The sequence below is a fragment of the Hipposideros armiger genome, unplaced genomic scaffold (assembly GCF_001890085.2).
Source record: "Hipposideros armiger isolate ML-2016 unplaced genomic scaffold, ASM189008v1 scaffold_18, whole genome shotgun sequence".
Lineage (NCBI taxonomy): Eukaryota > Metazoa > Chordata > Mammalia > Chiroptera > Hipposideridae > Hipposideros > Hipposideros armiger.
In genome coordinates, this window is record NW_017731368.1 from 2,326,544 (window position 1) to 2,340,582 (window position 14,039).

The 14,039-nt window shown below is 46.6% G+C and overlaps 1 protein-coding gene across 4 annotated transcripts in view; it reads left to right on the forward strand.

Annotated features, from left to right (window-relative positions):
- Nucleotides 1-13,228, forward strand: part of CDC25A (cell division cycle 25A) — a 27,285-nt gene extending 14,057 nt beyond the window's left edge. For 3 of the 4 annotated variants that reach the window (XM_019630628.1, XM_019630619.1, XM_019630638.1), the window contains 7 exons: nucleotides 682-855; nucleotides 6,263-6,361; nucleotides 7,871-7,933; nucleotides 8,028-8,126; nucleotides 8,748-8,878; nucleotides 11,032-11,143; nucleotides 11,341-13,228. In XM_019630628.1, the coding sequence (XP_019486173.1) occupies nucleotides 682-855; nucleotides 6,263-6,361; nucleotides 7,871-7,933; nucleotides 8,028-8,126; nucleotides 8,748-8,878; nucleotides 11,032-11,143; nucleotides 11,341-11,481 (819 nt within the window). In that variant the 3' untranslated portion in view covers nucleotides 11,482-13,228. The remainder of the gene's footprint in view (nucleotides 1-681; nucleotides 856-6,262; nucleotides 6,362-7,870; nucleotides 7,934-8,027; nucleotides 8,127-8,747; nucleotides 8,879-11,031; nucleotides 11,144-11,340) is intronic. The other variant, XM_019630609.1, reaches the window with a different exon arrangement.
- Nucleotides 13,229-14,039: the final 811 nt, after the last annotated feature.

The following is a 14,039-nucleotide window of genomic DNA, read 5'->3' on the forward strand; positions in this document are numbered from 1 at the left end:
GCGACTCATGGCAGCCCAGCTCCAGGTTGAGCTGTTGTTCAGCACCTTAGCTGTGGAGGACAGTGTCACTGGCCCTCATATGTGGGATCCGAACTGGGGCCCTCTGGTGTCCCAGGCCAATTCTTAACCATCGCGCCACTTGGCCGGCCCTAGAGAGGACTTTTGAACACAATTTTGGAAGACTTGCTCCTCTGTGAACCCCCACATCCCCAAAACTTACACACTTAACTGTTTTAACCGCCTTACTGGCTCTGTATTATAGTACAATCTAACCACCTCACATCTTTTCTGGGTTTAGATGGGTATTAAAATCTGTTGAGATGCTCAAGCCAGGTGCAAGTAACAACACAGGGGCAGAGGATGCCAAAGATGTGTTCCTGCCTGGGAGGTGACAGCTATTTGACTCTTAGGACCCTGTATAGATAGGGAGCTTTTCAAGGGTGTGGATTGTCTTCCTCATCTCCATACAATATCAGCTTAGTACCTGTTCTTAGAGCCCCAGGTACTTAGTCCGCTAGATGCCAGGCCCTACAAGAGTTGGTGGAACTAGGTGAATGGGCAGTGTCTGTTTCCTAATTTAAGGTGAATTTAAACCATCCCACGAAGCCCTACGTCTATTCTCTTTACCATGCAAGCGAGCAGGTCTTAATGAAAGATGGCTCTCTCTTTTTTTCCCCAAAGGGCAATCGATGCAAGCTGTTTGACTCCTCTTCCCCATGTAGCTCCACCATGCGGTCAGTGTTGAAAAGATCTGACCGATCTCAAGAGGAGTCCCCGCCTGGAAACACGAAGCGGAGGAAGAGCATGGCTTGGCCCAGTCCCGAAGAGGCAGCTAGTCCAGAGAAGCCCCAGGAGGTGCGTTCTGCAGGTTCCTTTCTGCCCGAGGAGAGCGCTACTATATGTTTCAGTTCTAAAATTTCTGTTGGGTTCTTTGTCTTTGCTGAGACTTGCTTTTTGTTTTTTATTTGTTTCAAGTGTGTTTGTGATTGCTTATTGAAGCAGTTTTATGATGACTGCTTTAAAATCCTTCTCAGATAATTCCAACATCTGTGTCGTGCTGTTGGCTTCTGTTGTTGTCTTTTCCTGTTCAAGTTGAGATTTTCCTAGTTTTTGGTATGACAAGTGATTTTTCAGTTGTATCTATATTGTGGGTATCACGAGACTCTGGTCTATGTCAATCTTCTGTTTTAGCAGGCCTCCTCGGGGGCTGTGGGGAAGGTGGGGATGAAAGTTCAGGTTCCCCAACACAGCCGCCCATGGCACGAGACTTAAAAGGGAGGCAAGCCTCGTCGTCGCTTGGCAGGAGTGGGAGTTTAAGGTTTCCACTCACACTATCCTAGTGGAGCGGAGATTGGACACTTGATTACAGCTGGGCAAGGGCAGACATCTAAGCTCCCCCCTTGTTGATGAGGCCATGATTTTTCTCTTGGTGTTGGCTGGAGTAGAGTGTTATATTGTCTAAAAGTTTTATCTTGAAAGGCTGCCCTTTTCCAAGTCCTCTGGCTCGGGAGAGCAGGCTTTTCTTAGGGCTTTTTGTTTCTTTGGGTTTGCTGTGTTGCTGTCTCTAGCTTGGTGAATTTTAGGCTAAATTCATTTATTTTTAATCTTTATACCTGATCTATTTAGATCTATAAGTTTCCCACTACTTTAGGTTTGTCTTGCAACTTTGTAGAATTTTTCATTATCACTTAGTTTTAGGTATTTTAGTTCCTTTATTTTCATTGATTTAATTCAGACCTCTTGTATATAGCCTAATAAAATTTTTATAAAGGCTTCACCTGTGCTCAAAAAATATATATATATCCTCTTTGGTGTCAAGTTCAGTATATCGACTTCTAATCGCCCAAGTTAATAAATGGCGTTGCTTATAGTTGTATGTGATTTCATGTTATTTTGAAACTTTCTCTACTAATGAACATCTCTGTAGGTCAGTAGACAAATGTAAATTATATTTAAAAAGCTGCATGAGAATCTTTATTGCTATGCTATTTTTCTGTTGATTAACATTTAGATTGTTTCCTATTTTTTAACACTATAAACAGCTACGATATTTACCATCCTTACAGGTTTATTTTGGGGAGAATAAATGGGGTTGCTCGGGTAAATGCTATGTACATTCACTATATCTGCTTTCGAAAAGGAGTCAGCAATGCACATGCCTATGAGAAACACGAATTGACACACTTCTGCAAAATCTCCCCAGCACCGAATGTTATCCTTCCTCGGAGGCCTTGCTGTTTTGATTGATGTGTGAAAAGTGGTACCTGGTGTCTGTTTCTTGACTCCGGGGGGAGATTGAGCATCTCTTCATTTCTTTCTTTTTTTTTTTTAAAGATTTTATTGGGGAGTTGGGGGAGGGGAACAGCGTTGGGGAGTCGGGGAAGGGGAACAGACAAGTTGCTGTCCTTTTGTTCTTCAGTCTAGTTGTGAAGGATGTCGCTTCACTGGCCCATGTTGGTATCATCATTGCGCTCTTCCCTGGTGAGGCAGTCACTCACCAGCCATTGGATGGCTGCTCACGGCTACTCACGCTGGCTGCTGGCCAGCCCAGCTCCAGGTCGAGCTGTTGTTTACCATCTTAGCTGTAGAGGGCAGTGTCACTGGCCCTCCTGTGGGATCCGAACCGGGGCCCTGCTGCTCAGAGCTGGCGTTCCAAGCCAGCTCTTAACCAATGCGCCATTCAGCCAGCCCTCTTCATTTCTTATTGACCATTAGCCATTTCTTCGGATGAGTGACCTTTCTTTAAAGACTCATGGTTCCCTGGGCGTAAGTCCTTTGCTCTTTTGCATTACTTAATTCTGTTTATTCTATGTACTATAGCCTTGAAAACATTATTGTATCCCAGCTGTGATTACTTCATGTTTTTAACTATATTATATATTGTTGTCTACCTCCATAGATTTCCTGATTTTAAAACTAATCTTGCTTCTCAAAATGTCATGTTTGGCTTATTAGAATTGCTTTTATTTACACTGTTTTTCCTTCATTGTACGGTTTGGTATTAAGCATTATAAAAGAAACTGGAAAACTGCCCATGTTTTCTATAGCATGAAAAGGTTTGAGTAAATATCAGTTGTCTTAAAGGTTAGCTAGATTCCATCCATGAAAACATCTAGCCCTGGTGCCTCACATTGTCTACTCTAGGTGCCTAATACTTTACGCCCATTTTATTTCTTCTAATTACAAGTGGAATTCTAGGTTAAAGGGCAGGAACGTTTATGAAACGTTGCATTGTATACATGTCAACAAGTTGCCTTTCAGAAAGCTTCTAGCTTATGTATCTATCAATATTTAGGAATATCTGTTTCCTTTTACTCTTGCCATACTTGGGATTTGCCTTTTTATTTTCTTAATATCATCCTCAATTGTCTCCTAACTACCTTTTTGTTACTTTAAATCTGGATACAATGAGGTCTGTACATTGCAGTTGGTTAATAGGTCTCTTATTATTTGGGTTCCTGTTCCTCATCTTTTTGTTTCCCTCCTGCAATTTATTTGTTGAAGAAATCAGGTCATTTGTCCTGTAGAGGTTTCCACAGTCCATCAGCGTCTTCTAACCTTGTCTTCTATCCCCTGTATTACTCATAAACCTAGACTCTAGAAAGGCTTGATCAAATTCAGGTTCCCTTTCTTTGGCAAGAGTATTTCATGGGTGATTTTGTTTCCTTTGATCAAGAGATGCAGTGTGCTAGGCAGCCACTGATAATTGTTGCTTGGATTCATTATTTCATTTAACCAGGGTTTCAAAAGGTGATCTTTTGACATCTGACTGCCTCTCAGTTTGGCTCCTGAGGTTTTATTTTCTAAATAGAACTTACTGAAGTGTTTTACCATACTGAAAAGCGTGCAAGTAAGTGTATATCTTAGTGAGTTTTTACAGTGTGAACACACCCCATAAATACCAACTGTGATCAGGAAAGAGCTTTAACAGCAGCCCAGAGCCCCTCCTGTACCTCTTCCCTCAGTAGCACGGATCTGGCCTCAGACTGTCACTGTGTTTTGCTTTTTATGTCTGGATTCTCTTGCTCAGTGTTGTCTTTGTGAGAATCGCCTGTTGTGTGTATCCATGGGGTATTTTTTTTTTTAATTAAGATTTTTTTTATTGGGGAATTGGGGGGAGGGGAACAGCGCTAGGGAATCTGGGGAAGGGGAACAGACAAGTTGCTGTCCTTTTGTTCTTCAGTCTAGCTGTGGAGGACGTCGCTTCACTGGCCCTTGTTGGTATCGTTGTGCTCTTCCCGGGTGAGGCAGATCGGTCGCCGGTCTCTGGATGGCCACTCACGGTGGCTCTTGGCAGCTCACACCAGCTGCTGGCCGCTCACACTGGCTGCTGGCCACACACGGTAGCTTATGGCAGCCCACTGCAGCAGGGGCTGCAGCCTACGCCGTGGCCGGTGACTTACGGCATCCCAGCTTCAGGTTGAGCTGTTGTTCACCATCTTAGCTGTAGAGGGCAGTGTCACTGGCCCTCATGTGGGATCCGAACCGGGGCTCTGCTGCACAGAGCTGGCATCCCAAGCCAGCTCTTAATGCTCCACTCGGCCGACCCTAGGTACTTTTCATCGCTGTGTAGTATTTCATTGCATGAACAGACTATCGATTTTCTGTTCTACTATTGATTGACATTTGGCTGGTTGTTCACAGGTTTTGGTTACTATGAATAAAGCTGCTATAAACTTTTTTTTCTTTTTTGTAAGTGTACACTTTCATTTCTGATGGAAATGCTGGTCCTATGCTAGTTGTGTGTTTAGCTTTAGTACACACTGCCAAATAGTTTTCCAAAGTGTCTGTGCTCACAACAGTGTATGAAAGTTCCATTTCTCCCACATCCTTACCAGTATTTGGTGGTGTCTGTCCATCCCTTTATTTTAACCACTCTGGTGAGTGGATGATGTCTGGTTTTCATTTGCATTCCCCTGATAGTCATTTTTCTTGGTCCTACATTTTCCTCCCTGTATTACTTGTCCAAGTTTTTTGCCCATTTTTCTATTAGGTTGTTTCTTTTATGGGGGTACTATATATATATATATATTCAGAAATGAATTTTTATTGGGTAAATCCTCCCACTCGGCCTTGTCCTTTCTCCTAATATTATTCTTTTGATGAACAGAATTTCTTGATTTTTTAAGTGTATTTCAATTTATCAATCTTTTTAATATGTTGAGTGCTGAAGAAAACTGAAGAAATTCTTACCTCCCCACAATTAGCCCTTTTGACATACCGTTAGAGGTCTGATAGCTTTCTTGTCCCGACTTGGAGTAATCACTTCATTAAAAAGTCCTGGTTTCGAGGCCGGCCGAGTGGCTTAGTTGGTTAAGAGCTCGCTCAAGAGTGTGAGCTCTGAGCAACAGCGGTTCGATGCCCAGCCCGAGCTGAGCTGCCGCTGAGCTGCCAACAGGTAGCAGGATGGCTCAGCTAAAAAAAAAAAGTCCTGGTTTCTCTTAGTGGAAAATAGTATTTAAAGACTACACTGTCCTCTAGGGGTACTTGTGGCAGTCCTAGAGCTTCTCAGCGAATTGAGCTAAGAAATACTTTTTTAGACTTAGCCTTACTTTTAATCCCCCTTTTTTTTTTTAAAGATTTTTATTAAGGAATTGGGGGGATGGGAACAGCGCTGGGAATTGGGGGAAGGGGAACAGACAAGTTGCTGTTGTTTTGTTCTTCAGTCTAGTTGTGGAGGACGTTGCTTCACTGGCCCAAGTTGGCATCATCATTGCGCTCTTCCCGGGCGAGGCAGATCAGTCGCCGGATTCTGGACGGCCACTCACTGCGGCTGCTGGCCGTTCACGCTGGCTGCTGGCTACACACGGTAGCCCATGGCAACCCACTGCCACAGGGGCTGCAGCCTACGCCGTCGCCAGCGACTCACGGCAGCCCAGCTCCAGGTTGAGCTGTTGTTCAGCATCTTAGCTGTGGAGGGCAGTGTCACTGGCCCTCATATGTGGGATCCGAACCGGGGCCCTCTGGCATCCCAAGCCAGTTCTTAACCATCACGCCACTCGGCCGGCCCAATCCCCCTTTTTAAAAACGGGAAGGAAAACAGTTTCAGACCAATTCAGTTAGTAGTAATCATAGTAGACGTAGTAACCAGTAGACTTAGTAACCCTTGCTTTTTTCACTCTAGAGTCTATCAAATATGAAAAATCTGTATTTGTATCAACGTTAACATTTTAATCCCCTCCTTACGACATATTCCAGGTGAGTGTTTTCCAAAGTCCTATTTAGAACCCTGGCCTCATTTTCCGCCTTTGATTTATTACAGATTCTACATCAATCTTCATCCCTGGTATCTTCCCCAAAAGGGACCATTGAGAACATTTTGGATAATGACCCAAGGGACCTTATAGGAGACTTCTCCAAGGTATTTGCAAGCAGGTGCTAGCTTCTGTCTGTGATGCAGGCGGGTGGGGGTTACCTAGAACCCCCTCAGCCTGCCTCCTTCCTTCAGGTGGCTTCTGGGGTGCTCCCAACGGGACACAGTTGGACATTTTTAAAGATAAAGGAAACAAACTCATGATCAGATGTGTTTTGGTCTCTGGAACTGGAGACCTTACTGGTGCCAATCAGAGGTTTTCAGTAGAAGCTGCTCACCGGCCACCTTGACTTCAACCCAAAGGCCAGGCTTTCTGGAAACTGTGTTTCTGATTATAAAAGTAATAATAATACAGAAAAGTATAAATATGCAGAAATAAACCTGTGGCCTTGCTACACGTCTGTATATCAAAAGGTTCTCGCAGAAGGTCCAGGGTTGAGACTGAATTTCTCCTTGTCTAGAGGAGCATAGCCGATGAGGGAAAAGCCCCCGGGGAGGTGCAGAGGGAGATCTGCTGACAGACTGCCGGCTTGGCTGTGGGGAGGAGTTGGCCACCTTTGGGCTGTGGCAAATATGAGGGTGGGATGGGGTGTGACAGTAGCAGCTTGTTTAACCACATATGACTTGAAGGTTACTAAACCAATCTTTTATTCATTATTTAGCTAACATTTATTAAAGTACTTATTATTATGTGTTATTAGTCAAAGATTCCAAAAATTAGACCCAGTTCCTTCCCTCAGAAAACATTACATGTGGTCAGTAAGACCTGTCGAACCGTGTGGACATCAACCACGTGGTATATTGAAGGCAATGTCAGCGCAGTGTCAGCAGGCTAGGAGACATAAAGGGGTTTTGTCTCAGCTGGCAGATTGGGTCTGGCCTGACGATATTTCAGCCAGGGGGCTTTTGAAGGAACAGGGAGACACAGGAGGTTAAAAAATAGGAGACAATTCTAGTGGACGGGAGTAACAAGCCAAGACCTGAGTGTGTCCTGGCTCGTGGACCCTTCCACTTGAATTGAAGCTGTTGGTGATGTTTGTCATGATGACCCTGCACATGACCATGGGGATGGGTGAGCTCTTGATTCGGGCACTTGCCACAATGAGAAATTGCTGGTGTGCCCATCTTCCTCCTCAAGACCAGGCCAGGTCTCATCCTTCCCATCTCCATTCCTAGCACTGTGCTGGGCGTAGTAGGTGCTCAGTACATGAGTGAAGTGCATTTCTCACTGTTTTTTCAAGTGTTCTTCACAGTCTGGCAACTGAGATGAGGATCCCTGACAAAAAAGTAAGAGGAAAGGAAAGGAAATCACCTGAGGTTTCTGTATTCAGATCTGGCAGACTAGCTGCTTTAACCTTTGGAAATGGGGATAATATGCCTTACAGGTTTGTGCAAAAATCAAATGCCTGGATATTAATGTAGGGCCTCAACGAGTAACTAGCATGACCTATTAGATTAATGTTTGTTTTTTTAATGCTGCCTCTTACCAGGCAGGTAATCAGTATTAAGTGTTTATAGGCTTTCAGATTTGCTAAGTGTCTCTCTCTCTTTTTTAAGGGTTATCTCTTTCATACAGTTGCTGGGAAACATCAGGATTTAAAATACATCTCTCCAGAAATTGTAAGTCATCTTTTTGGAAGCTGCCTCCCATAGAGTATTTGAATCTAGCTGTTCTGGCAGCTAAAGCTGAATCTCCTGGGCTTTCTCTCCACAGATGGCATCTGTTTTGAATGGCAAGTTTGCCAACCTCATTAAAGAGTTTGTTATCATCGACTGCCGATATCCATACGAATATGAGGGAGGTCACATCAAGGTATGGGATCCTGAGGCTTACTGGGGAGCCCTGCTATCATGGGAAGCATAGAAGGAGAATAGACAGCCTCTGTGACTTTTGAAAAAGGAGATGGTGACACCTGGCCGCTTCTTAGCTCACATGCTGGCTATGAGAACTAAGAGACCTCTGTGAGAGAGACCTTTGATTCCCGGTGCCCTGAGGGAATGTCCCTGGCCTCTACTGCTCTCTGCCGCGTTGTACAGCAGATGCTCCTCTTCTGGCCCTCACACCATCACCAGCAAGGGCATGTGGAGGTGCTGCCACTGATTTTAGCCAGGCCTGAACACCCCAGGGCTCTCTGGCAACGTGGCTGAGTTAAGCTGCCCAGTGGAGAGGGGTATTGGGACACACCTTCCCAGGAAGAAAGTAACTGCTTGTGCATTTTCATCTTTTCACCAATAAAATAGTGTTAAAGTATGATAAGGAAGTACTTTAAATACAATGTTAGTGTTTGCCACTGTCTTACGGCTTGTGAAAGTCCCCAAGCTCACAAAAAGCACTCATAAAATATACATAGTGCCCATTTAAAGATCCCTGTTGCAGAATCATTGCTGCAAGCATGACACATGCAGGTGCCAAGTGTCTGTGGTGCCTTCACAGGGTGCAGTGAACTTGCACATGGAAGAGGAGGTTGAAGACTTCTTACTCAAGAAGCCCATCGTGCCCTCTGATGGCAAGCGTGTCATCGTGGTCTTCCACTGCGAGTTTTCTTCTGAACGAGGCCCTCGCATGTAAGTGCTGCCCAGAACTGGCATATCACGCATCATTTTCGTGCCTTAGCCTGCACACGTGGCATGTAAACACACGGTTTTGTGAAAGTGTGAATTGACATGTAATAGATGTCTTCTCAAATTCTCTATTTAGCAGTCGCTTGATGTCACGAATAGCTTCACTGAGCAGTTTCTCGGCTTAACCTGACAGTTTCTGCTGGGAAGGGCTTGTGGGCTTGTCCAGTCCAGCCTGTCTATGGAGCTAGTGTTGCCCGTGCAGTAACCCCCGGGGAGCTGGGCTTGCACCATCGCCCCCGCTCCTGAGTTAGTCCTCGCCGCTATTGGGCGTGTCTCACTGTTTAACCTTCTTTAATTGGGTTAAACTCTGGCTCTTCCAATTTCCCCCACTGTCCTTAGTTCTAACCGTGCGGCTACTGTTCCAAGTGACATCCTTCAAGTACAATGTGGTTGCTATATGTGCAAATGCCAGAAAAGTGTGAACTCCTTGTGAAACTCAATGTTTCAGACACTTGTCACACCCACCTATGTTTGCAAAGGGAGTGGGTTGTATACTTTCACGTGATTGCCACACTGGGGGTGAGAAGAAATGCCCCCACATGTACCTCTTATTACCATGAATCTCTGTTTGGGCTTTGGTATCTAAGACCCTGTTATAATTTACTATCTAAAGATCTATTTTATACCAAAATAGGTGGAAGTATAATTACAATAAAACAACACTGACCTAAGATTTAAAGTGATATTCTGAGGCTCTAATAGCATCCTCTAAGCTCTCACTAATGGTGACAGCACTGGTGCTGAAAAATGTGCTCAGAAGTGAAGGTTGATACTGAAAAGCAAGACAGCAGGCAGCTGCCCAGCTGTCATCCATGTCCCTTGAGAAAGGACTGCAAGCCTGGAATGGGTCAGGCACTATTGAGGCAGTGAAGGTACAGCAGTGAACAGGACTGATGGGCGCCTGATGCAGGGAGGTCCCAGTAAGGAGACGGGTGATCATGACAGGCGCTGCCGATGGTTAGCGAGGTGGGCAGGGCGGAGTGCAGCTGCAACTAGGATGGCCCCAGAGAGACTTCCCCAGGGCCCTGTTTTGTGCCACCTTTTTATTTGGAACCATTTCAAAGCTCAGAAAGGGGCACGTGCTTGACCTGATTTCACCAATTGCTATTGTTTTGCCACATTGGCACACACATGACTCCAGCAGGAACTTGGTGTATGTGACCGTCTCCCCAGGTCCTTCAACAGTTGCCTCCTAAGGATGAGGACTTGCCCTGCACTAGCACAAAGCCATGATCACACCAAGAGGTGGGGTTTGAGCAAGACCTAAGGTCCATTCTCGAGTGGAAGTATTTACTCTACAGACACTTACCTCTCAATGTGCCAGATACCATCCCAGGTACTGGGGAGAATAGTGGACAAAACAGACAAACCCCTGTCTTCAAGGGGCTGACATTTCAGGGTAGGCAGGAGGCAGGCCGACATCATAAATAGGTAAATAAATATTCACTACATTAGAAGGTGCTTCTGAGAAAAATAAGACCAGACCTGAGTGCTTCTGGGCAGGTTGGAGGAACAGCAAGGGGGGGCCACAGTGGCTGGAGTGGAGAGTCGAGGTGACAAGGTGTAGGCCACTGTAAAGACTTTGGCTTTTGCACCAAGGGTTGGGCAGTAAGGAGCCACCAGCCAGGTGAGGACATCAGAGGAGAATATTTAGTATTCAGTCCAGACATAGGATGCGAGCAGGTGCCCTGAGGAGGGAGCAGCTCAGCCTGTGGAGAAGCCACAGGAAGAAAGTGGGGACAGACGGCAGAGGAGGCTGGGGATGTGGTAAGGGTGGACATGAGTGGGAAGCTGGCTCGAGGCTGTCACTGCAGATGACATGTGAATGGTGGCAGGGAGGATGCCAGGCAGGGCTCAGATGCTAGGGCTGTTTAACTTGGAAAAGGGAACTTTAGGAAGAGACCATCCACCTTCCAATACAAGCAGTGACACTGACTCTGACACTTCTAAAGATCACACTTGGCCAGGAAAGTCAGCACCGATTGTTTCCATGAATGAATGTAGAGTTGGGAAGGTGTGTAAGTACTTCTCCTCAGTCACTGCTTTGGCTGCGTGGTCACCTGGAAGAGCTCACCTTGCTGTGGCTCCCTTTCCAGGTGCCGCTACGTGAGAGAGAGAGATCGGCTTGGTAACGAGTACCCCAGACTCCACTACCCTGAGCTGTATGTCCTGAAGGGCGGATACAAGGAGTTCTTCCTGAAATGCCAGGTAAGATGGGGAGCCCGGGTTGGACAGTTGGATCTGTCTGGTGGTTGTGGTGTTTTCAGCCAGGGGCCCAGGGATTTGCCCTGCACAAGAGGGGCCCTAGAACTCTCCAGCCAGATCTGTACCGCTGCTCCCAGCCTCGCAGCGCCGGGGGGTAGGAAGGTAGATGTGCCCTGACCTCACCCGCTCTTGTCCCCCAGTCCCACTGTGAGCCCCCCAGCTACCGGCCCATGCATCATGAGGACTTTAAAGAAGACCTGAAGAAGTTCCGCACCAAGAGCCGGACCTGGGCAGGGGAGAAGAGCAAGAGGGAGATGTACAGCCGCCTGAAGAAGCTCTGAGGACAGCAGCAGCCCGCCCTCCCCCCTCCGCTCTGCTGCAGAGACACTGGAGTGAAGGGACCAGCTGTGTGACATTTGGAGAGAGGGCCTGGGGCTTCCCGCCTTAAACCCACCTGCCACACTCCCAGGGGCGGAGCCCAGAGCATCCTGCTGGCTACGCCTCTTCCGTCCCTGCACCAGGACAGTCTGCCAAGTCTGTCACATGCCACAGCACACTTCCGAGCACCAAGATGTTTTGGCAGCTCATCCCACAGCTGGAGGAACCACCCAGGGCGTCCTTGCGCGCCAGCCCCTCAGGAGCGGGGCTGAGGGGTGGGTAGGAGAGTGGGAGTGGAGAGAAATAACAGACGGACATGCTGTTGGCCAAATACCAAAGGCAGCCTGGGAAGAAGATGGTCTTTGTGGGTTAACCCATGTCTTTAATTTATTCAACCTCATCAATCACTTTATTTTATTATTTTTTTTAACTCCTGGAGACTTAATTTAACTGCTTCCTTGATTCACAATACTGCCATTCTAGGTAGGATTTCATCATCCCAAGGACTACCTCTGCTTTTAATGAAAAAGGGAGAGTGGGGAGAAGAGGCAAACTTAAGTCGTGGACAGAACTAGGAGCTCTGTCACTCCCAGGAGGCGCTGTGGTACTGGGGCTGCTGCTACTTAAAGCCAAGGACTGAGGTACTGGTGGGAGCAGGCACTGGATTCGGCCTTGGCTCCAGGACATAAGCTAAACCTCCCAGACCTACCTTGAAGGCCACTGAGATCTGTTTGGGGGGGGCGGGGGGTGACCCTGCTCTTTTTTGCCCCAGTTCTCTGTGATGTTGGCTGGTATAGGAGTCACAGGAAAGCACTTCTGGCAGCTTCCATTGGGCCACCCCCAGGTCAGTGTTGGGACATGGTAGCGTAGGTATCCCAGACTAGAGGTGGCAAGCATGGGTGGGCTCTGGGATGGGGAAGGGGAGTATACACTGAGTGTCTTCCTTCTATTACTCTGATACTCTGATAGCTTGGAATGTTCTAAAAATAGTCATTTTATGAGTCAAGGAGTATCAAATCAGTGTTGGCTGGCCCATCCAAGGGTGGGGAGAGGGGCTGGGAGCCCTGGGTGTGAAGAGAAGGGAGTGGGTCCTGGCATAGAGATAACTGTGGAATGTGTTTCTCAGGAGGCAGCGTGGGGGAGTTGGAAGGTAAAACTCTGAGTTTATCATGTTTTAATTTGAGGGACGGAGTGATGCATCATCACCAGTTAGCTGCCTCCTCCTCTAACCCCATGGAAGTAGGGGTCTCAGAGGAACACCTCCCATCCGGGGAGCTGGGCTGACTTGATTGGTTGTGGACAGGAATGTTAGCTTCCTGCTCATCCCCACCATCAGGCGCTGGCCTCCTTTGCTCCATTGGGGTGTAGCCAAGTTTGTCTTCTACGGAGAGTCAGTCTCCCCGCTTGCCTTGGCTTCCTATTCTGGGGATGGGGAGGGAACCAGTGATACTGGAGATGACTGGTTGCCATGTTAATGGGTTTGAGTTGCATTTGGCTATAAAACAATCTTGTTAGAAAAAGTATGTGGGGAGTAGGGGAACGGAAGGGTAGAGGGAGACCTTTCCCCACACTGAGACACATCTCAGTTGATCTCTAATCTTGTTTGTAGGGATTCTGTTGAATCCCTGAAAAGGGAGGTGGGATGGCCTCAGATTGTACCAGCTTAGCTAGTATTGCTAACTGTTGCAGGCTCTGAAAATAAAAACAATCTTGAACCCATGCTCTCTGTCTAATTCTTGATAGATTTAAAGAGAATTTCATTTCCTTTTAAGGTTCTAGCTGGGACCACACTTAATAAAACCAGTGGCTGGGGCAGCCACATTTCCTCAAGAGGCCAAAGGGCTGTCACGTGGCCTGGCTTCAGGGATGGCCGGAGTGACCTCCAGTTTTTACCCTGAGTCCAAAAACAAACTTGTGATTCAAGTTGATTTACATAATGAAATCGGGACAGCAAAAATTTATCTGAACCACTGACATTCTCTTAGAAAATCTCTTCATTCCTATGGATTAAGCATCAGGCCAAAGGAAGGGCCAGGCCCTAAAGGAGATAGGAATTTTTATTGTGTTCTGAAGGAGCCAGATAAGATACTACAGAATGAAATAGGACAGTTGGTGGGAAGTCATGGGCCCACATAGCCAAAGAAACTTGAAGTGTGATTGATGCTGGGGTGTTTACTGCCAAAATATCCAAACACTGGGGCAAACGCATTACAAAATAAGAGTGGCTCCTGGAATAGAAAATAACTTGTCTTCCTTTCTGTATACTTGTATATTAAACCTTCCATAAATGTAGCAAATGCTAAAATCTAAAACAGTTCATCCAGGGCCAGCCGGGTATCTCTGTTGGTTAAGAGTTGGCTTAAATGGGCCAGCCGAGTGGCTCAGTTGGTTAAGAGCTCGCTCAAGAGTTTGAGCTCTGAGCAACAGCGGTTCGATGTCCGGCCCGAGCTGAGCAGCCGCTGAGCTACCAACAGGTGGCGGGATGGCTCAGCTTAAAAAAAAAAAAAAGTTGGCTTAAGAA